The sequence below is a fragment of the Clarias gariepinus genome, chromosome 11 (assembly GCF_024256425.1).
Source record: "Clarias gariepinus isolate MV-2021 ecotype Netherlands chromosome 11, CGAR_prim_01v2, whole genome shotgun sequence".
Taxonomy (NCBI): Eukaryota; Metazoa; Chordata; class Actinopteri; order Siluriformes; family Clariidae; genus Clarias; species Clarias gariepinus.
In genome coordinates this window covers 16,288,218-16,311,989 of record NC_071110.1, presented here as the reverse complement: position 1 = coordinate 16,311,989, position 23,772 = coordinate 16,288,218, and the positions used below count along the sequence as shown (strand labels likewise).

The following is a 23,772-nucleotide window of genomic DNA, read 5'->3' as shown; positions in this document are numbered from 1 at the left end:
CATTTTCTTGTAACTAAGAAAAGCCAGAAGCAGTCTTTATTCAGGTCTTTTCGAGTTTCTGTTTAAAAACTATGCTTTGAATCTGAGTATCAGCAATCAATGATTTTCATGTGAAAGCAACATTACAATTTAAAAGCAATTTTTTTTGCATTAACACCAGAAACACTACACCATATTTTTTCAAATAGTGCACACCGACAAAGTAAGATCTTACTGCATGGATTTTACTGCATTTGAACCAAGGCCAATTGAAGAGTATGCAGATACTAGGAATAACAGCATGTGACACATGGAAGTCACACTGAAATGATCATTGTAGAGGTGTGACTGGAGTGAAATAATGAGTTGGAATATTTTTAAATTCAGGAATATTTGGAATAAAAACATGAATCAGTCTATCAGCTCAATCGTGTGTTCAATCAGGGTCAATGGAAAAAGGTTCACAGAAAACAAAGTTTTTTCAAAGGAATGCTTTACCTACAGTTGTGTTCAAAATAATAGCAGTGTGTTAAAAAAAGTGAGTAAAGCTCCATATCCATATAATAACTTTTCATTTAAATCACACAAATGCATTGGACACCTTGCACATTCTATTCTGAATAACAACATGAAGAAAAATGTGCTAAATGTATTATTAGTTTACAGAAAGTGAAGAAAAACAAATATTAGTCTGTTCAAAAAAATTGTGTCATCATTCATCTTAACAAAGTGATAAATTTACAGTTTAAATGAAAATGCTTGAAGTTTAATCTTTCTTGTGCATCTCTGAACTAATATTTAGTTGTATAACCATGCATTCTGAGAACTGCTTCACATCTGTGCTGCATGGAGTCAACCAACTTCTGGCACCTCTGAACAGGTATTCCAGCCCAAGAAACAGCATTTTTTTGTCTCAGAAACAGCATTTTTAATGTCAGCCCACAATTTTTTTTTATTGGATTAAGGTCTGGGGATTGGGCTGGCCACTCCATAACATAAATCTGGAACCAAGATGCTGCTTGCTTACTGGTGTGTTCGGGGTCGTTGTTTTGTTGAAACACCCATTTCAAGGGCATTTCCTCTTCGGCAAAAGCCAACGTGACCTCTTTAAGTATTCTGATGTACTCAAATTGATCCATGATCCCTGATGTAATAAATAGGTCTAACACCGAGAAGCATCCCCATATCATGATGCTTGTCCCTTCATTCTGTCTTCACAGTGTACTGTGGCTTGAATTTAGTGTTTGGGGGTCGCAGTCCACAAAATATTGCATGGCCAGTCAATGTGTTCTTTGGTAAACTGTAACCTCTTTAGCACATGTCTTTTTTTCAACAATGGGACTTGGCGGGGCTTCTTGCTAATAGCTTTCTGGTTTTGGTCTCCATTTTAACGCATTTGATATCATTTTAGCAGAGCAGCCTATCATTTTCTGCACTTCTTTGTATGTTTTTTCCATTCCCAATCAACTTTTGAATCAAAGTACGCTGTTCTTTTGAACAATGTCTGGAACGAACCATTTTATTTTTAGGAAGAAATGCACTTTCTGCATTTATCCTTGAATTTTTTTATTCCTGAATTAGTTTGACACCTGTTTTTCACAGAGTAATTTACCTCTCTAATTGAACTCCACACTGCTTTTATTTTGAACACGCCTCTTTTCAATTAATGATTTAATTACACAGAATCAGGTGCATGCAAGTCATGACTGCTGGGTCTGTTGTTTTCTATTACTCCACTACACCTACAAGTAAAATATTTACCATGAAGAAATATAATTTCTCCCAAAAACAATTATTGGTCTGTTTACTGATGTTGGACTGCTGTTATTTTGAACACTACTGTACGTAGCAGATGATAACAAAATATGAGGTAGGCAAAGCCTAAGGCTTGGAATCATTACTAATGCAATGATAAAATATTAAATTCAATTTTATTTTATTTATATAGCGCTTTTAACAATGGTCATTGTCTCAAAGCAGCTCCATAAAATGAAAAGAAAATTTATGGAAGTGTGTACAGTATGAGTGAGAAAAAATGTGTTTAGATAATAATGAGATTGTCCCTGAAGAGCAAGCTGAGGGCGATGGTGGCAAGGAAAAACTCCCTGAGATGGCAGTAGGAAGGAACTAGAGAGACTCAACAGGGAACCCATCCTCATTTGGGTGATAACGGATAACAGAAATAATATAACATCATGTGTTAGGCTGATGGAAGTTTAGTATAACAAAAGTTGTGGAAGTTATCATGGATTCCAGTTCAGCAGAGGGATGAGTCAGGTGCAGAGGCCAGAGGGTGGTCTTGATCACTAGAAGCTCAGGAGCAGCATGTGTAGATCCAAACCATCATAAAGCAGAATCCAGCTAGAGGTGGTCCTTTTCTAGATGCCTCAAGATCTTCGCAGGGTTGGCCTCTGCTTACTGGAGCTGGCACAATCTCCAGTTGCCTCGGAATGGGTAGAGAAAGAAAAAACAGGTGGAAAAGAATTAGCGTAGATGTCGTTCAGGATATTAGCAGCACTAGATAGGAATGTGCATTTAGATATACTGGAGTCCGAGGTTATGTGATGAATTATGTGTATGCCAGATTTAATGTGTCTTAAATCTACTTTTAAACTGACAGACTGTGTCTGAGCACCGAACACTGTCTGGAAGGCTATTCCAAAGCTTAGGAGCTAAATATGAGAACGCTTTACTGTACCCCTTTGTGTAGATTTTGATATTCTGGGAACTACCAGAAGTCTGGAGTTTTGCGATCTTAAGGAGCTGGTGGATTGTAATGTGTCAGAAGACTGATAAAGATAAAGTATCAGTAAAATGTAAATCATGTAAATAGTCATGTAAAATGTAAAATCAAGCATATGGGTTCTATTATTAATTAGGTGGCTTTGAGTCAAGGTATGTGCTTGACTTATATGATGAAACTGTGGTTGAGGTTCTTGACAGATGTAAAGAGTAAATTACCTGGTGTAAAAGGCACCAAAAAGTGGCCTTTCAGTGAATGAGTGGGGCATGAAAATGTGAATGTTGCAGTAAATTTTTTTAAATGATAAGCCCACTTAACAGAACAAAATTCTGTGGAAAGATGGGTATCTAGTAAAATCCTATTTATTCCATATGTTTCTAGTGATGATGATATAATTTTTGAAGACTTTGCAAGGCAACGACTTATTGGAGCAAAGGATGACAAAGAAGAGGAGGAGGAAGGTACAGACTCACCTAAACTGAATGACAGATAGATGAAGACAACAAATGACAACTTCATCAAAGAGATTAAGGGATCTTCTGAAGTCCCCTGTAAGGAGAAAAAATAGAGGTTTAAGACACCCTTTAATGCATATCAGTGTGGTGCAGTTGTGCTCCTGTTAGATATGAAAGTGTTTAAAAAAAATTATGTCCTCAAATAACAATTTACCAAGAGAGATTAATTCATTGGTGTGGTGAGATTAATTCATTGGTCTACAGTGTATCCACTTTATATATGGTATTTATAAGGAATACTGTTTGATTATGGCCAAAATGTCCTTAATTATAGTATAGTTTTTAAAATATTGTTCCATTTTAAGAAAAGTGGAATAAAATAGAGCATAAATTTGTAATTAGACCTATTTAACCTATTACAGTCATTAAAAAAAAAAGTTATTAATATGACCACTGTCAGGTTGTCCTCTGCTGAGGGACAGTACTGCATTCATTAATTAACACAGTCAAGTAGTGAACAAAGTTAACAAAAATATTGATGTCCGTTACAAGTTTGGCTTCCTATGAAACAATCCAAGGAGACTTTTAGTGTAAATTAACCTTAAGAAGCACTAACACAATGAAACTTTTGCCATGGGAAGGCATTTTAAATGATTTAGGAAATACTAGTAGACTTCAGAGTTTACAAAGAGAAAATTCAAAATTTTCTGAGCGTAATTTAACAAAATTAGAGCTACCAATATTATTTAGGAACTTTTATTATAAACATAACTGTGTATCAGAATAATCTATATTAAAATATTTTTTTTATTTCTTTAAGGTAATGGGTAGAAAATAAGCATGAATTATGTGTGCTATGCTGAAAACAAAATGAGGAAATTGCTTTAAAAAAACTAACAAAATTACACTACTCCAGAAATGGCCAACTGAAACAAACAAAATGGAAAAGGAGTCCAAAGCTACCTTTTGAGATTAATGAACTTGCATCAAGCCAACTGCCTCAATCTTTATTATTAAATATAAATTTTTCTAAAATATTTAGAAAATATTAATTTTCTAGCTGATAAAATACCGTACTGTATAGTGCGATAAAGATAGTTGTTGCATAGAATACTGATTTTGCTTTATGTTCTTTGCTTTATGTACACTTTCTATTTAAAAAAATCTGTAAAAACTGGCGTACTTGGCATAAAAGATGTTTAACAGTAGGCAAAAAAAAAATAAAAAAAAATTAAGAACCAGTGCCATACTTATGCACATGATTAAAAAATAAACCCTATTGACATCCTTATATCACACACTGTGAACTATATTTAAATGTGTCAGTATTTAGTTATATTTTTATTTAGATGTTTTTTTGTAAACCGAAGTAAAATGTTTTAAGGTTGCCTTTTCCTAAGCTGGTCCCTTATTATTATTATTATTATTATTATTATTATGTTGCTATATATGTTTTTGTTTTAAAAGTTCAGTAAAGAGAGGTGTTACATTCTTAATACGTACAACATATTTGTACTTTCTGACAAACACACAACTATCAGCTATATTTCTTGGAAATATGTGGTGTCAAAATGGATTTTGTGGTTGTTTGTAATATATCTTGAGTTTTTACTCAGACAATACTACAACCTTATTATTTTGTTTTTTTTTACAAATACAGTATGTTGTTAATAAACAATAGACCACACTATTCAAGTCATATTATTTGTTTCAGATATATATGTAAATTTCTTTATAGATAACATAATGAATGTCAGTACTTCTTTGTCTGTTGGTACTATAATGTTTTCAAAATGAAATTTCTATAAAAGTTATTTAATTGTTTTGATATACTGTTCAAATAAAGTAGAGTGAAGAAAAAAGATATATACGGGCATAATTTTATACAATGCACTAAAAAAGTAAGTAAATTAAAAAAGAATTTGTACTCTAATATAAATATATACCCTTTTCAATACTGTATATGATACAAAGAGAAACAGATGGATCTTCTCTAAGTGTCCAGTTAGGCTTAGATCTGGGGACTGGAAAAGCCATGGCATGTAATTTACATAATTTTAATTCTCATTAGAAACCATTCAGTGAGGAATTTTCAGGAGGTGTCATCCTAGAAAAGACCACTGCTGTCAGGATAAAAATGTCTAATATTAAATATAATTGTTATAGTCCAAGTGAAAAAAAGTACGCTAATAATATTAAATCCTAGCATGCCAAAGCATAATTAAGTGCACTTGCAGACTAATGACAAGTATACTTGAATTTTGCTATTTTGGAACAACTAATTTTGTACTAAGTGCATTTAAGTTGTTATTAAATTGTATCACATAATTGTATTGTACAAAAGCACAATTTAATTGTATTAAGTATACTTTTGTGGGCTAAAATGGAACAACTTTAAGTTTACTTAGTATACTTAAAGTATATGGCTGTGTATGTACTAACGTGCATACCTGACAGTAGTTAATTAATTTTAAGTATACAATGGAACCTCGGATTGCAAGTAACACGGTTTGAGAGTATTTCTCAAGATTAGCAAAGATTTTTAAGAAATTTTTACTTGAAAAACGAACAAGTCTTAGTTTACGAGTACCGAGTATCATGTATCACACATTCAATTCAATTCAATTTTATTTGTATAGTGCTTTTAACAATTGTCATTGTCGCAAAGCAGCTTTACACAATCAAAATAATTATTTAAGTCTGTATGGAATGTAAGTGTGCATGAATCAAGATGAGCAGATTGTCCCTGGTGTGCAAGACGCGGGCGACAGTGGCAAGGAATAAACCTTGAGAGGAACCAGACTCAACAGAGAACCCAACCTCATTTGGGTAAAATAGAAAGCAGGAATTAATCTGCATTTATATAGTGTGTTAGGTGGCAGGCAGTTCAGCTATAACAGTTGATGTTAATTGATGTAAATATGGAGTCCATGTAGTTATTGGAGACAACTGCAATCTTGAACTATCGAGCAACCGCAGCCAAGTCAAGTCCTCAGAGAAACAGCTGTCAACACCAATCGAGGCCAGAACTGTCTTTAAGGTAAAGTGAAACCATCCCCAGACACCACATGCATTCCAAAGAGACACACCATGCGACGAGATCTCCAACCAGAAGCGTGGCACCAGGATGGGTCAGACAGGTCCGGAGGGCAGAGGGAGTCTGGATCACTGGCAGCTCAGGAACAACATGTGTAGCTCGACAGAGAAAGGGATAAGAGAGAGGGGGGGAGGGGGAAACAGAAGAGGGGAGAGCAGAAGAGGAGACATAACTGTTAGGTATGGTCGCAGTCACATAATGTATAATGTGAATGTATATTTAGTGTAGTGTGCAAGCAGAGACTCCGGCAGGACTAACTATAACAGCATAACTAAAAGGGAGAGCCAGAAGGAAACACAGACATGAGGGCTCCCTGAGATGTAAAGCAAACAATCACCTCACCATCAACAAACCTAAGTGATCAATAAGAGTGGGGAAGACAGCATACGTCCATGAGTCCCCTAGATCTGCCCCCTTTACCCAAGACAAATCTATTTATAAAAATGCTTGATTAAATAAATATGTTTTTAGCCTGGACTTAAACACTGAGACTGTGTCTGAGTCCCGAACATTATTTGGAAGACTATTCCATAACTTTGTGGCTTTGTAGGAAAAAGCTCTGCCCCTATGGAATAAAATCACTGTCAAAAATATTTCTGCGTAAAAAAAAGATTTGTGTGTAATTTTGTCTTTTGTCTGAGTTGGATCCCAAAATCTACAGCCACGACAGCTTACAGATACGAGCTTTTGTGTGTTTGTTACGATACAACTCTGAAATATACGACTGACCGCTTACAGACACAAAACTCATTTTTACAACTCTTCTGTTTCACAGACGAATTGCGAAATTACGCCTACGAATGCTGTGCGTGAAATGACTGTCAAAAATACATCATCCAGGTCACAGGCATTACTATCAGAAGGAGGATTAATCGATTCCCCGATATGCGCATGCGCCCTTTAGCGGTTTAAACCACAGGCGCCAAAATGGCAGATCAGCGGCCAATAGCTCACTCATCGTCTCAGGTAAGTGCGCAATTTCACAATTCCACCCAGAAATCACTAAAAACTGAGATGATTTTGTCTAAGTAATATTAATGTCTGAGTAATTTGATTTACGGGGACCTTTTTTGACGCACTTGCTAGAACGCCTCAGGTCACGAATAAGTGCAGTTATACAGTAGATGTCCATCAGCTGGACTTGGACTTTTTTCAGTATGTTATCAAGAAGTGTTTATTTTGTCATCAGCCTCCACTATCTTTGATGTGCCTAGTGATATTTTGAAGACCCTCATAGATCTACAACAAAAAATTTGTGCAGCTTTTTCCCAAGAGGTGGCTCCAGTTCTTACGAGGGACTTTGGTGGGGGACGAGGCCGACCTAAGTTTATGGTTTCCGAGGAAATGCTGTCCCAGCTCATTGAGATGTCTTTGCCTGTTTCTTGCATTGCAAATATTTTAGGAGGAAGCCAGTCAACGATCTTCCACCGAATGCGTGACTTGGGTTTATCTGTGAAAAGTACACATATCTGACAATGAATTGGATAATGCCATTTTGGCCATCAAAAGAAGACAACCAAATGCTGGATATAGAATGATGAAAGGCTGCCTGCAAGCAGATGGACATAGCGTTCAATGGAACCAAATAAAAGAATCTATGCACAGAGTGGATGCCCCTGGAATTTTGGAAAGGATGACAAAGCTGGGTGTATTGTTAGGAGATCATATTGTGTTCAAAGTCCTCATAAGGTATTGTCCTCTATTTTACTTATGATGGTGTAATGTTATGCAGTATTATGTTTAACATGGTTTTATTTTGTAGATACAACATTATCATATTTGGTGGGATAGATGGGTTCTCACGAAAGGTAAACACATTTATTTCCAACCCAGTGGAATCTATCTATCTATATTGAATGATTTAATGTAATGCATTTATTCTTTTTTTTGTTATAGATCATGTACTTGGAACCAGCAACAAACAACCGTTTAAGCACTGCCTTATCATTCTTTCTCCTGTCTGTGCAAAAGCATGGCTGGCCTTCAAGGTAAGAGAACATATTTTTATCTGCTCCTCCCTTTCTTGCGTTTAGTTAAACCCTCATCCATCTCTTGGGTCATTTTGACCCAGAATTAAATTTAAAATAAATTCTAAAAATTGTGTGTTGATCATTCTGGTTCAAGATTTCTTTACTTTTGTCACAATTGCACCAGGAAAACACACACAGAACAAAAAAATGTAATGGGTGCAATAAAAAAAGTCACAAAAGTGTCCCCTGTGGGTAATTTTGACCCTCATAGGAATGAATGTACCAGAACTACATTATAGTATATCATTTTGTCATTTTTCCCACCAGATGGCATTAGAGACTCTCAATGACTCAATTCCAAGTCCGTCTGTTGGTTTTTGATAAAACAGGACTGGAAATTGTGTTGTTTTTGAGTGAAATAATGTACAAAAATTGCTTATGTTTTCTTAATATGCAGAATAGAAGGTAAATCTATAAAAAAAAAAAAATTACCGAAACATAATAGAAAAACCTGCATAAATATTTAGGGGGAAATATTTAAAAATGGTTTCTGGTTATGGTTAGTGTCATTTTTTAGCTTTAATCTTAATTTTTTACTTCTGTTGTTAATTCATCCATTGCACCTAAACCTACATGTTTATATATATTTATATATCTTAACATTATAGCAGTCGGGCAGATTTAACCTCTCCCTCCACTTCTCTATTTTAGGGTAGAAAGTGTACACTTCACAGCCTTGGAGAAGATTGCTTGTTGGACTTGTGGGGAAAATGGGCTCACCCCTAACCAGCTGTGCATAATGGGACACATGCACAACTCAATTCTGGTGATGATGAAGAGAATGTTCAGGTTTGTTTCTTTTTTTTTTATGCATTTAGTCATACTGTTAAATTGTGCTTTTGCATGATGCAGGAAGTAATTTGTTTTTATTTCATTTAAGAATTTGGAACTGTTTGGAACAAACTGGGAGACATTTGATAGTGTGACAGAAGGTGATGTTGGAGTTAATGTTCCAGAAATTGAGTGCCCATTCACTCCTGCTCTGATGGAAACAGTACAATCCATCTTTAATCCTCTTGCAACGTCTGACTGTTATGGCAGAGATATCTATATATCTTTGGTTCAATATTTTGAAAGTCTTTAAAAAACACAAACAACTGTGTGAGACCATTTGTAAACATTTATTTTACAAATTGTGTACATTTTGAAAACTGTAACACAACGCAGCACAATGAATGGTGTGAAAAGTAATCTGTAAAAAAATTCAGAAGTTCATAATTAATGATTTTTAATTATTATTGTTTTGTTTCTTAAACAAATTCTTTGGACAAATATTGCCAACAGAACATTTTTTACATGTGCCAATAAACAGTGATGAAACAGTAACTTTTAGCTTCTCTTTGCAACATACTTGTCCCATCAAATACCAAATTGTGTACATATTTTGAAAATTGCAACTGTAACAAAGCAGCACAATGAATGAATCATATGAGAAGTAATTTGTAAAATTCAGAAAACTTTGGACAAATATTCAACGGAAAAATTCTTACTTGTGCCAATAAACAGTAACTCAAAGAAGCTATTTCAACATGCTTTCTCCATGAAATACATTTAAACATTATCAAATGACACCCCATAATTCATAGCTATTCCCATTATGTTTTTGAATTCATTTAGTGTTTTCACGTGAGCTGTAGGAAACGTAATTGTGTGAGTAAATACGCTTACAGTTGAAAAACACACGGTATGGTTTGTGTCACAGTCCTGATTGAACTTCACAGTGATGGAGAAGTCCTTCTGGTCACTGGGAAGAATAGGCTTGTGGCTCTGGCCCGTCATCCACTGCATAACTTTACCAGCAGTCATTTGTTCAGCTTCACCTTCTATAAAAACAGGGAAAAGGACTTACAGTGAAATGAAAACAAGATTAACAGAGCTAAGTATGTTATGCCATTATAATAATACATACCACAATCCTCAACTTCTTGTAGGAAATCCTGGAAGAAGTTCATAACATTTACTTCTTTGGTGTATTTCAACGAACCTTTGTCACTAAAGACAGGGTGGCAATTCTCCAGAATAAAGGCTGCATCCACCTTAAATAAAAGAGACAGTGTTAGCATTTCTATATGCATGTCACATTTAACATGTCCTCATAATGAAAACACCATAAGAACCACAATAGTTTACCTTGTCATCTTTTTCCCCTGGAACAAACAGTGGTAAGTCTGGATGCATTTCCATGACATTCCGGAGATCATAGAGCTGTAGTCTTTTTCTCAGCTGATCAAGCATTGGAACAACTCTTATAGTTGAGTGTAAAAAAATGGCTCCACAGGCAATTTAAATGATTTCATCAAATATTTGTTTAAAACATTAAACAATATTGATAAAATATATATGTAGTAACTCAATTTTGATATACCATGTGACAAAAAACTTTAGTTATCTACTGTGCCACATGTCATATGATTAGAAATGCAGTTAAAATTAAACTTTTTGTAGTCCTTAAAGAACAAAGTATAGTACACCTGATGATGTCATTTTTCATGTCAGCAGACACTTTTCCAATGTATCAACAGCTTAAAATCTCATCTGTAAGCTCACTCATGTCATCTGTGGAGTTTACCTAAAAAGAAAGAAACAGAATACACTGTCTTATTGGCATCTTTTACTTTTAAGCATTGCTATACAGTAGTCAACATTTGAAGTGGATCATAAAAGTTCATTAAAGTTGTCCTTAGACAAGAATAGGTATTGTTTTTGATTGTAGGACAACTTTGATGAAAGGTTTTGATCCACTTCAAATGTTGACTACTTTATATAACTTGCATATCTGTTTAATATTTTACCTTCTCAATGAGCAGGGAGAGTTCCAAATCTGTGACATCACTGGAAGTCACCTGTATCCTGTCACTATCTCCAGAGCAAAGATATTGGAAACACCACTTGCGCAAAAAAAACGGCGGTGGTCCTCCTTGTGCTAGACTGACTGCCATAATTTCTCCTGCACTTCTAATACCACAGTGGATAAAACAAGACCTTAAATCAACCAAAAATCCTTATTAATGTGAAAAGTGTTAACTGATCAAATCTTGTATACCTGAAGTAGTTACGATCCAAGCTTTCGGTGCAATTTCTTCTGTCGCTGCCACTGCTGCATGCCTCTAGTGTAGATGTCATTTCGAGAAATGCAGATGGCAAAGGTGTTGGTTTGATCAACTTTGATCAAGCTTTTGATCCAACTCAGAATCTCCCCAGAACTTTGTAATGGAAATAAATAAATGAAACATTAAAAATGTACCAGCAAAATGAGCACTTTCTCAATATACCATTTTTACCTTTTCAGTGTATTTATTGGTTCACTGGAGTTATCACATTCTGCAGGTTCAAGTTCAAGTTCGCTTTATTGTCATTACAACCATATACAGTTAGTACACAGTGAAACGAAACAACGTTCCTCCAGGACCAAGGTGCTACATACAACATAAAATTACAACATAAATTAACAGAGACACTAAGCTAGCTAACCAAGAGGCCTAGTTAACTGGCTAGCAGAGACAGGACAGAGAGACCTAACATAAATTACAACATAAATTAACAAAAACTAACTAACTAAGTATAACTATTTTTACAGACAATATAAAGTGCACGTGCAAATGTGCAAACAAGAGCAACAACAAAGTGACAGTGCGCAACCACGACATAACAGAACATAAAAATATGGTGTTGAGGTAGTGGGTAAACGTAAACATTATATTAAAAACCGCAGCAAGAATTGAGGAGTTAGTGCAAAAATTAGTCCAGTAATGATCATTGTGCAAAAGATAAACAGTGAAGCATTTACAGGTTGGTGTGTACGATAATTTGGTGGTGTAGGTCAGTGTGTCCGCACTTGTGTTGGTTAGTCAGTCCAGTCCCAATATTTTGAGGTAGTTGTGTTGAGGTTGTGTTAGTGTGTGTGTGTGTGTGTGTGTGTGTGTGTTATCAGTCCAGTCTCTTTTTGTTGAGGAGACGGATGGCTTGTGGAAAAAAGCTGTTGCACAGTCTGGATGTGTGTGCCCGAATGCTTCGGTACCTTTTTCCAGATGGCAGGAGTGTGAAGTGTGTGTGAGAGGGGTGTGTCCGATCAGCCACAATGCTGGTGGCTTTGCGGATGCACCGTGTGGTGTAGATGTCTTCAATAGAGGGGAGAGAGACCCCGATGATCTTCTCCGCTGTCCTCACTATCCGCTGTAGGGTTTTGCGGTCCGATATGGCACAATTCCCAAACCAGACAGTGATGCAGCCGCTCAGAATGCTCTCGATAGTTCCTCTATAGAAGGTGGTCAGGATCGGTGGTGGAAGCTGGGCCTTTCTCAGTCTTCTCAGAAAGAAGAGACGCTGTTGGGCTTTCTTGTGTAGGGAGCTGGTGTTGAGGGACCAGCTGAGGTCCTTCTCTAGGTGGACACCCAGGTCTGCACAAAGACAAAAGTAACAAATTAAATGCTTTGATATTTCAAATTGCTGTATAGGAAACATTTAAATTATTATTATTAAATAACACTAAACTCTATTTAGTTACTTACCGTAATCCACAGTTGGCTGCGTGTATCTCAATGACATCACTGTTAAATGTTTTTTTGCACAGTGGACACTCAGCAGTCTGATGTGACATTAAAATGTTGTTAAATTACGCACAAACAATTGTTTAAGAACCATGCAGATACTATAAACTAAAGATACATATTATTTAATACATAAATAGATAAATAAATATCCTTCTTACCTTCTCTGCCCAGACTTCATTTATATATGAATCACAGCTTTCCATATCTGGTAACTTTTCCAATTCCTGAAACCAAAAGAAAACGTAAAAAAAAAAAAAAAAAAAAAAATCACAAAGAGCTTATGAAATATAATCAAAAGATGTCCCAAACATTTTGAGAAAAAAAACCCACACACCTATTTCCAAGTGTCAACAGAACATGAATTATCTTCTTGTGGGGAGTCTGGGGACTTCTCTATTGCCTGCAAGTAAAACAGAATCTCCTTAATCTTGTTCTTATAACTCAGTGACTAAAATAAACACCGTAGACTCACATCATCACTTGAAGTAGACAGATCCACATGTTCCATCTTACAGTGTTTTATGTGTACTGGAAGACACTGGATAGGAACCATTTGGTTGCAGAGTGTACACTGGGCTTTGGGCATTTTTTCAAATTCCCTTGCATCAGGTGGTAATGGAGTTGTGTTAATTTGCTCTTGCACAGGAGCAACATATATTGTCTACTTTCCATTGTTGCTCACGGTTTTCAATTGCTGTCCATTATAACCATCTGGGTCATGGGTACAACAGTCAATTTACGCTGCCCACCTCCACCTTGATTTAAAATATGTAACAGAACATATCCACCCAAAATCTTTAATAGATAAAATCCATACAATATCTATAAACACATATGATTTCAATTGACATATTAAAAAAAAAAAATAAATAAAAAACAACATTAAAACAATCTTACATACCTGAGCACTTGTATAGCAACCATCCTCTACAGATTTTTGCCAGTTTTGGATATGCATTAACAAGCATCTTTGACAGCTCATTATTAAAGGCAGAGTTAAACAGAGTAAGGACATTCACCCAACACACACATTATTAAATAACATTATTGATCTTACCTCTGAACGAGTCATGTTTTCACTTATAGTTAGTGATCTTCTACCAAGTCCTGCAAGTGTAAATGTTAATTCTGTATCTCCTATGGGTGTTTTTTCGTATTGTTGATCAAGGAGGAAAAAGGACATCAAAAAGCTTTTCTCTGGCCATTTATATGGTCCAAAGCGTTTTTTACCTCTCAATTCCTTTCGGAAAAATCCTGGAAGTGACCTAAAAACGATTTCATTTTTATTTTTGAGCCAGTCCAGAATACCCTCATGCACACGTATACATGTAATGTAATGTTTTTTTTTAACTATACAAACTGTACATTCCATCAGTACACACACACACTGGTCAGCTATCCTTGTAGGGACTCTCCATAGGTGTAATGGTGTTTATACTGTACTAACTGTATTTCCTATCTTCCTACACCAACCCTACACCTAAACCTACCCCTTGCAGGAAACTACAGGCATTTTTACTTACTCAAAAAAAAAACAACAACTTTGTAAGAACATTCTGTATGATTTATATGCTTTTGTACCAATGAGAACTCAATTTAGGTCATCACACGAGTCCTCATGAGTCCATGTTTATTTAGGTTTAGGTCCGCACAAGTGTATATAAACCAAACCACACACAAGTTTATTAAAACAGCAATTACAGTAAATCTCACACCTAGCCATTTCCTGCTGCACTGACTGCCCATTTGACGTGGACCTTCTTTCTTGGGCTGGGTGTCCACTGCTGTTGGACTGGTTTCCCACTTTCGGTTGTCCAGCACTTAAGGTGTTAGTCAACATTGATACCAGATTCTGGGCTGTGTGCAAAATGTCACCTTATGGAACCTGATGAACAATGAAATATTCCATAAATATTTAAGCAGTAAACACTTATATTACATGACCCGTATCTTATAGTGCTACAGGCTGCAGGGATGGCCTCACAGCTGTTTTTTAACCACCCATACTCTGAGTGCTTACTTACTATAGTTAAACTATCTTCTTAATATTAATCCATTCTGTAATTAGTGATAACTAACCCTTAGAAATTTGGATGGAATTGCGCACTTACCTGAGACAATGAGTGAGCTATTGGCTGCTGATCTGCCATTTTGGCGCCTGTGGTTTAAACCGCTAAAAGGCGCATGCGCATATCGGGGAATCGATAAATCCTCCTTCTGATAGTAATGCCTGTGACCTGGATGACGTATTTTTGACAGTCATTTCACGCACAGCATTTGTAGGCGTCATTTCGCAATTCGTCTGTGAAACAGAGGAGTTGTAAAAACGAGTTTTGTGTCTGCAAGCGGTCAGAGTTGTATTGTAACAAACACACAAAATCTCGTATCTGTAAGCTGTCGCAGCCATAGATTTTGGAATCCAACTCAGACAAAAAACAGAATTACACACAAATCTTTTTTTTACGCACAAATATTTTCGACAGTGATTTTATTCCATATGCCCCCATAATGTTTTCATAATACACGGTGCTGACAAGCAGCCTACATCCTTTGATTGAAGTAGGCGTAACGGATCGTAAGACACTATCAGTTCGCTCAGACACTGCGGCACACGGCCATTTAATGCTTTATATGTTCAGGGTAGTATTTTAAAATCGATGCGAAATTTCACGGGGAGCCAATGAAGTGAATTTAAGGTAGGTGTGATGTGCTCGTATCTCGTGTCGGTTCTAGTGAGGACTCTCGCTGCTGCATTCTGGACTAGCTGAAGCTTGTTTATGCATATAGTTGAACAACCAGACAGTAAGGTATTACAATAGTCCAACCTAGAGGTGATAAAAGCATGAACTAGTTTTTCTGCATCATTTAGCGACAGTATATTTCTTATCTTGGCAATATTTCTGAGGTGAAAGAATGCTATACTGGTAATATTATCTACATGTTCTTCGAATGAAAGGCTGGAATCTATAATCACACCGAGGTCTTTTACTGTTGCACTCGATTGAACAGAAAAGGCCATCTAAAGTTACAGTGTGATCTAAAATCTTACTTCTAGCTGAATGCGGTCCTATGACTAGAACTTCTGTCTTATCAGGATTAAGCAGAAGGAAGTTAATTAGCATCCAATCTCTTATGTCCTGCCCACATTGCTCAACTTTAGTAAGCTGGTTTTTCTTATCTGGTTTTGCTGAGACATATAACTGTGTCGTCAGCATAACAATGAAAACTAATACAATGTTTACGGATTATGTTGCCTAGAGGAAGCATGTATAGGGAAAAAAGCAGTGGGTCTAAAACTGAACCTTGCGGAACACCAAACTCCACTAGAGAGCATGCAGAATAATCACCATTTAAGTCTACTGATACCGTATACATACTGATAACAATCGGTCAAATAGGATCTGAGCCAGGAGAGGGCTGTACCCTTAATTTCTACTACATTTTCTAATCTGTGAAAAAGAATCCCATGATCAATGGTGTCAAAAGCTGCACTGAGGTCGAGTAATACAAGCATAGTTAAACAACCCTGATCAGAGGCCAATAGGAGGTCATTTACTACTTTAATGAGTGCTGTTTCTGTGGTGTGATGAGGCCTAAATCCTGACTGATACAGTTTATGTATGTTATTTCTATGTACTGTAGATATGAGCATAGCTGCTCCGCTACTATCTTTTTGAGAATCTTAGAGATGAACGGGAGGTTTGATATAGGCCTGTAATTGGACAGCTGACATGGGTCAAGGTCAGGTTTCTTAATAATCTGTTTAATGACTGCTAATTTAAAAGATTTTGGAACATACCCAATGCTGAGTGAGGTATTAATTATTCTTAACACGGGTTCTGTTATTGCTGGTACTATCTGTTTAAGACAATGTATCGGTATAGAATCTAATATACAAGTTGATGAATTTGCAGAAGAGATGGGTTAAATTAGTTCATTCTCTTAAAGGGGAGTAAAGTATTCTAGGTTCTGATCTGACATAGTTTACATCAATTGCATTGTCCGGTTTCAAAGCCTCAATTTTATGCCTGATATTTACAATTTTATTTTTATAAAAGTTCATAAAGTCCCCACTATTGTATGATGTTGTCGTGAAGATTTCTGAGGTCGTCTTATTTCTATTTAATTTGGCTACTGTATTAAATAAAAATCTAGGATTATTTTTGTTACTTTCTATAAGACTGAAGAGATAGGTTGATCCAGCTACACTAAGAGCTTTTCTATAGTTCAGGATGCTCTCCTTCCATGCTATTTAAAATACTAACAATTTAGTTTGACGCCATTTACGTTCAATTGCCGAGCTGTCTGTTTTAAAGTAAGTGTGTGGTCATTATACCAGGGAGCGAGTTTGTTATCTCTAATAATTTTTCTTTTAACTGGAGCTACATTATCTAAGGTATAACGGAACGTCGACTTTAAATATTCAGTCGCCCAATCGAGTTCTGTGGGGTCAGACAGTAATCCAATCAAAGTTGTTAACCCTGGGAGATTACTGATAAAACTCTGTGTGGTATTTGATGTGAATGTACGTTTAGTACGGTAGCGTGGTGCTGCGCAAACATAACTCCTATAACACACTTTAATTGATACAAGATAATGATCTGATATAACTTCAGAAAGTGGAGTTGTGAATAAATTTCTTATGCTTAATCCGAAAGGTATTATTAAAATCTTAAGTGTGACCTGCTTTATGAGTGGGTCCTACTACACTGATTTACTCCTACTGAGTCCAGTATGGACATGAATGCTCTACGCAGAGGGTCTTTTGAATATGTAAGCATATTTTAATTAAATATATTTGTGTATGCAGCAATGTAACAATATGATAATATTAATCAACCTAATATTAATCTTAGTGAAATAATATGGAGGTTAAGTGAGAAAAGCAGACAGGTTGTAAAACATAGCAGTAAGGGAATGGTTAGAGTGACCCAGATAAGACAAGATAAGGTGCCAGGTGTCGGACTTGGCCTAATGAAGGATTGAAACAAGTGTTGGATACACGTATACATGTCTAAGTAAAAATATAGACAAATATCTAAAAGATACACGATTACTTTTAGGAATACTGAGTTTAATAAAAGTAGACACAAAAATAAACTAGTATGTGCATCTACCAAATAAAGAGATGCTCATACATGGTCTGTCTCTTGAGAACTGTAGAACAAACCAGAAAAAACCAAGGGCAAAGAAGGGAGGATAGAAAAATCCTGGAACAACCAACAAAAACCCAAGGACAGAAGAAATAATCAGGTGACAGACACCAGATAAGCACAAGGCACTAGAAACCAGATAAAAAGAGGGGCTAACGAGGTGTACGGGGAACTATGTAATAAACTATACACTGAAACTAAACTTGAAAGAATCAGGGGAATCTCCCTGTGAGACAGCGTGTGTGTGTGAAGATGGCCATGTGGGCAGACTGGACGGGCAGATAAGAAATAGGAAAAATCAGAGACACAGAGCTAGTCTTGTGAATAAAATATTTTAATAAGAGTAGACAAAGAATAAAAAGGCATTTCTACATGGTAATAATATAAAATACAAAGTATAAAAGCCCAATGTAAAATACAAAACATAAGGGGCCAGGGTAAAAGCATCAATAGAAATAAAATTCCTCAGAAGGAACACGGTCTGAACTGCTCTGGCTGTCCGAATCATCCAAAGGGATGAAGTCATCAATGGAGAAGTCGCAGTTGGCTATAAAATAGAATAAAATGTATAAAAACATTGAATGGGGTAAAATAAGGCAAATAAGTAAAATAGTGTAAAGGAGATGCTTACCCATGGTTGGTCTCTTGAAAAATGAAGAACATACAAAAGAAAAACAAGGAAAAAGCCTTGAAAACAAGCGGCACCCCTATATTTTTATAAAAAGATATGAAAAGTGTAAAGATAATAGAAAATAATTATTAAAGAAGATGTATTATAATGGAGAGAAGTTTCGAGCATAGTAAGAGTCAGATAAGCGCAGGGAGAAGTCAAATAACGAGGTGTAAATATAAAGGGAAAGAGTTATAAGCATGGAGAGGAGTCAGATAGCGAGGTGTAAGACATAATGGTACAAAATAAGAGAAATGTAATTTTAATGGAAAAATTAATTGATAAAAACTGAATTATAATGGATTATAATTTTGCTGTGGTCAAACGAGGTGAAGGTACAGGGGAGGAGACTGGAGATCCCCCTCTTAGAAACTGTATAAAAGGAGCATGATTTTGACTGTGAATTCAGTCTGGACTTGGCACTGCTTTGGTTCTGATCCAAGGCATGGCTAGGCTGGCTCATCTGGGTTCCTATTGCTGCAATAAAAGCCTGACTTACTTCATCCAGCTCTGTGTGGTGTAATCTTCTCTAATTCTTCTTTAATTCTCTTTGTTTATGAATTGTTAACTGATTGATATTTTAAATTAACAGCAACATCAACAGGTGGAAGAATTTTCTCCCACATTTATTGGTGACCCCCGACTGCGATTGCCGTTGAGGGGTGACCCCTCTGGGGACCTGGGACCACCGCGGGCTGACAGACCATTAACTTGTGCCGGCATAGAAAAGGTAAGCAGAAAACCTGTTTGATCAAATTTCTGCATTAGAAGTTCATGGTCTGTTAGTGTGCGTGTTTCCAGCTGGAGGGAGTAACTCCTAAGGTATATTGAACACATTTTGTTGAATGTTGCTAATATTGATAAAATAAGCACTACATTTATTTTAATATAAAAAGACTGGATGAAGTAACAAAGAACTGGGAGATCTCCAAAAGTTTTTGTTTTCTGTTTTTTGTTGTTTATATTCTCTTTATTATTTTTTGTGTTGTGTGACATCTGAGGTAACGCCACTTTGTTGGGGCTAGAGCCCGTATATGAGGAATCGCCAACAAGTGGGGCTGGACCCAGATGGTCCGTTTTGATATATGGTATAAGATATCTGAGGTAACGCCACCGTGTTGGGGCTAGAGCCCGTACACGAGGATTCGCCAACAGGTGGGGCTGGACCCAGATGGTTTAAAGTCCTGCAGATCACTAGGTAGAGGACGAAAGCAAATCCTCAGACGTGGCAGGTGGAAAAAGTCCTGTAATAAGCCGCTAGGTATAGAACTCATTAAAAAGCGAGGTGTTTCTAAGACGCGGAGCTGAACAGGTGGTTATTGTAAAAAAGTCCTGTAGGTGGTTGTGCTGTAATCTCGAGTCCTAGGGCTAGAACCCACTTATGTGAGGTATCGCTAGGAACAGTGCTGCAATCACGTTCCCTAGGGTTAGAACCCATATATATGAGGTATCGCTAGGGAACGAAAGGAGATTGCTATTTGAAAATTCCTACAGGTGGTATTGAAGTTTTCTGGGCCCAGGTTGTGTTGTGTGATAAAAGGTTTTACTGTTGATGTTGTTTTGAGTACTCAAATTGTTAAAAACTGTTGTGAAAAGTAAAAAAACGCTTGTGCTGTGTGTCTTTTGTATCTGTGAGTGTCCTTTAAAAGTGTGCGTGCATTAAATTTATGTGCACAGTCCTGAATTTATGTGTATGTGTAAGAATATAGTAACTGATACGATATTAGAGATAACTTAATAAGAAGATAGAAGAATTCAAAAACACCTTTTTGGATTTTCTGATTTGCTATAATTATTAGCATAGAGATCACTAGGCCATTTTTAGGGGGGCCTCAGCCCCCCTAAAAATTCTCTATAAACTTCACACACATTGCTGGTCGCCCATCGTCCCCTTTAAATTTGATATGAAAGCGATGACAGACTTCGGCTCCTTCGTGTCTTTCAGCGGGTCTTTAATTCACCATCACAGAGGGAGGATTAAGTCAAGGTGTGTTTTTCCATAAATTGTTATATCTGCATCAGTTCAGTCCTTTTTCATAAATACAGTTTACTAAATATCATGAGGGATTAATCAGTTAAATCTTCGCTGTGTTCACCCTCATCACACCAGCTGTTTCCTCTAGTGAACATGAAGCCCCTAATACATCATACTCTATAAACCTATAGTCTACTTTATACAACAATCATGCCGTTACTGTTTTAATTGGAAAACCTAACTGTCTATATAAAACATTGCACAGTGCATATGGCATTAACTACCATAGAGTCATGAACATAAATGATTAAAAATACTGACAGACAGCATTCAGTGCACTCGCTTTAACTGTATAGCAGTGTGATTTACAGAGATAGAAAAATAATTTTTTGTAATAAAGTATTGTATTAAAAAATGTCCCAAATCGTAAAATACATTTATTAGTCTTAGAGTAGGGTTTTTGTCACTTTGATTTAGAAAAAGTTACTTTTTAATGAATAGAAACAACAACAAAAAAAGAATGATAACATTGAAAATGATTAACAGATAAATGTTTGACACAGTTGGCACCCACACAGTTTATTCCATTGTCCAGCCTCATAGGTGTGTTGTTTATTTTGCTAATCGATGTAAGTTTAAAGTTATATGCTGTTTTCTGGTTACATTTTTCTGATTGTACCTGTACATAGAAAAAAGGTTTATACAGTAAACAGTGTGTGTGCGTGCATGTGTGATCAGGAAGACTTATTTGAGTACTGATTATGAACAAGCCAAATATGTGTTAAACATCTATGGGTGCTGAGCCCCCCTTAACGGAAGATCCTAGAAACTCCCCTGATTTTAATAAATATGATAAATACATAATAATAAGTTTAAATAATAGCGTATAAGATAAAAGTATATAAGTGATACATATAATATTTATAGTATTAAAGGAAACGTGTGGTTATGGTACGCGCCGTTAGACATAGAACTCACTGTGACATAAGCTTCCTCTGTAACATGAAAGTGGTACAGGTGTTGAATGTACCAGCATAGTAGTATTATAAAATAATAATATTTTTGGATTAGTGTACATATGCACACCAACATATTAGTTATTAATGATAAGCTTAAATAAGATATAAAAGGTAACTTTACGTGTTGTGTAGTCAACGACACAATACTAAGAACAATAAACATAGTGCATAAAGTAATAAATGTACCTAGGTTACACATAAAACAAATATTAAATATAACAAATGGAGGAGATCAGATGATAAGTGGAGTTAGAGAAATTAACTGGGATGAGCAGATAAGAGAAGAAGAAGTTTTAACTAAGCGCGAACGGGAGTTTAGAATTTTGGAGTCAGATCAGAGTGAAAGATATAGATGTTTACTGAATAATCCTGAGAAGGATTTACTTTTAGAAAAAGAGTGTGACAAGGGAGAGTGGATACATAGGCTCTCATTAAGACCTGTTGTGTTAGATCTTGACGGCAACACACACTTTATTACTTACATCATATTTTAGGATGGAGAAATTATTTTTTTATTGGGTTAGTTCTTAGAGAAATTCGTTTAAAAGTAATAAATAGTACAATAGAATTTGGAGGAATAAGTGGACCCCTATCCACTTCCTTGTTTAACGCTCATTTTACTGCTGCAAGCATACCCAGATTTTGATATATTGCGTTTAGAGGAAGGCGCGGGAGGTTGGAAAGTAAAAAGATATAGACTAATAAGAGCAGAGGCAGGTCCGGTAGTGCTAAGTCGTATGTGGGTGATTAATAACAATAGTGAATTTGCGTTAATACATGTGGGACCAGACGGGAGAATAATTTTTCAGACCCTTGACAAGATAGTTATGCCTCTGATATTGACACCAGTGGAATATTAATGCTTAAATATGTATGTATGTGTGTATATGTATGTATGTGTGTATATATGTATATTATAAATCGGTAGCAGCTAAAAAGTACACAGTAAGGGAGCTATAGGGATATAGGCACAGGAATTTACACCATAAATCAAGACAGAGGTGTGTGATGGGGAAGCTATTCTGCAGTAAACAAAAAGCAAAACAAAAAAAAACAAAAAAAAACATGGCCAAAGCCAGCGACACCTGCAGACATAAATTATAACTAAACATAAAGAAGATGAAAAAATATTAGAAAGTGTATGATAAATTGGCATGACGGGACATCAGGAGAATTGCAATGGCTTAAACAAGGAACTTTTAACGAAGAATGTTGTAAGGAAGTAAAAAAAAAATGCTCAGACACACAACTTCAGGAAAGGGTAGCAAGAAAAAAAAAGGGACATTGTTAAATGGTAGGAAGAATAAGAAAAGGATAAAAGAAGACAAACTGAAGAAGAAAAACAGGAAACAAAGTTAGAGAAAGAGGAACAGGAGTCAGGAGGGAGCGAAGACAGGAAAGAAAAAGCTCATGAGGGAAGAAAAGAGAAGACAAACTCAGAGACCACCACCATACACTGAGGAACACATACAACAGAGGAATAGGGGAATGTACCCACTACAGGAGCTGCATGAACAAGATAAAGGAACATGGGGATGTGAAGGACATGTGTTGGAAGAAGGAAAAAAAAAACTGATGTCATTTGACTCTGAGTGGATGCCCAGACAAACAGAAGAAACAAGACAAGAGTCAACAACTCCCAGGCATGATAGTGACAACGAAAAAGAATGAAGTGAAGAAGAAGAAAAAGAGTCACACATACTAACAGAGAATGAGGAGCTGGAGAGAATGAGAAAACAAAGTACACAATACCTGAGGGAAAGAAAAGGGCTCGGAGATAAACGGCAAGCCATATCTGACAAGGGAATAATGGAACAAGTGAAATGTGCCATGAAGGAAAGAAAGAGAGAAGAAGAAGACCTGGAAGAAAGGGAAGACACAGACGTATGTCCCAGAGAATCATGCTCATCGTCATGTCACAAGTCTGACACAGAAGAGGTAGAAACCGAGGAGGATAAGATAATCGAAAGAGCTCAGAAGGAATGAGTGAAAAGGAAAGTAAAAGGGTTCATGACCATTGAACCTAAAAAAGATGCAATAAAAAGAACAGAAAGGAAAGACCAGATGAGCACTTCAAGACGCAGCGTTTAAACATACCCAA

At 36.2% G+C, this 23,772-nt stretch overlaps 1 protein-coding gene across 2 annotated transcripts in view; it reads left to right on the top strand.

Annotated features, from left to right (window-relative positions):
- Positions 1 to 4,849, top strand: part of arrb1 (arrestin, beta 1) — a 38,239-nt gene extending 33,390 nt beyond the window's left edge. The window contains exon 16 of one of the 2 annotated variants that reach the window (XM_053507839.1): positions 3,104 to 4,849. In XM_053507839.1, coding sequence (XP_053363814.1) covers positions 3,104 to 3,215 — 112 coding nt within the window. In that variant the 3' untranslated portion in view covers positions 3,216 to 4,849. Of the gene's footprint in view, positions 1 to 781; positions 1,199 to 3,103 lie in introns of those variants that run through there. The other variant, XM_053507838.1, reaches the window with a different exon arrangement.
- The last annotated feature ends 18,923 nt before the right edge of the window (positions 4,850 to 23,772 follow it).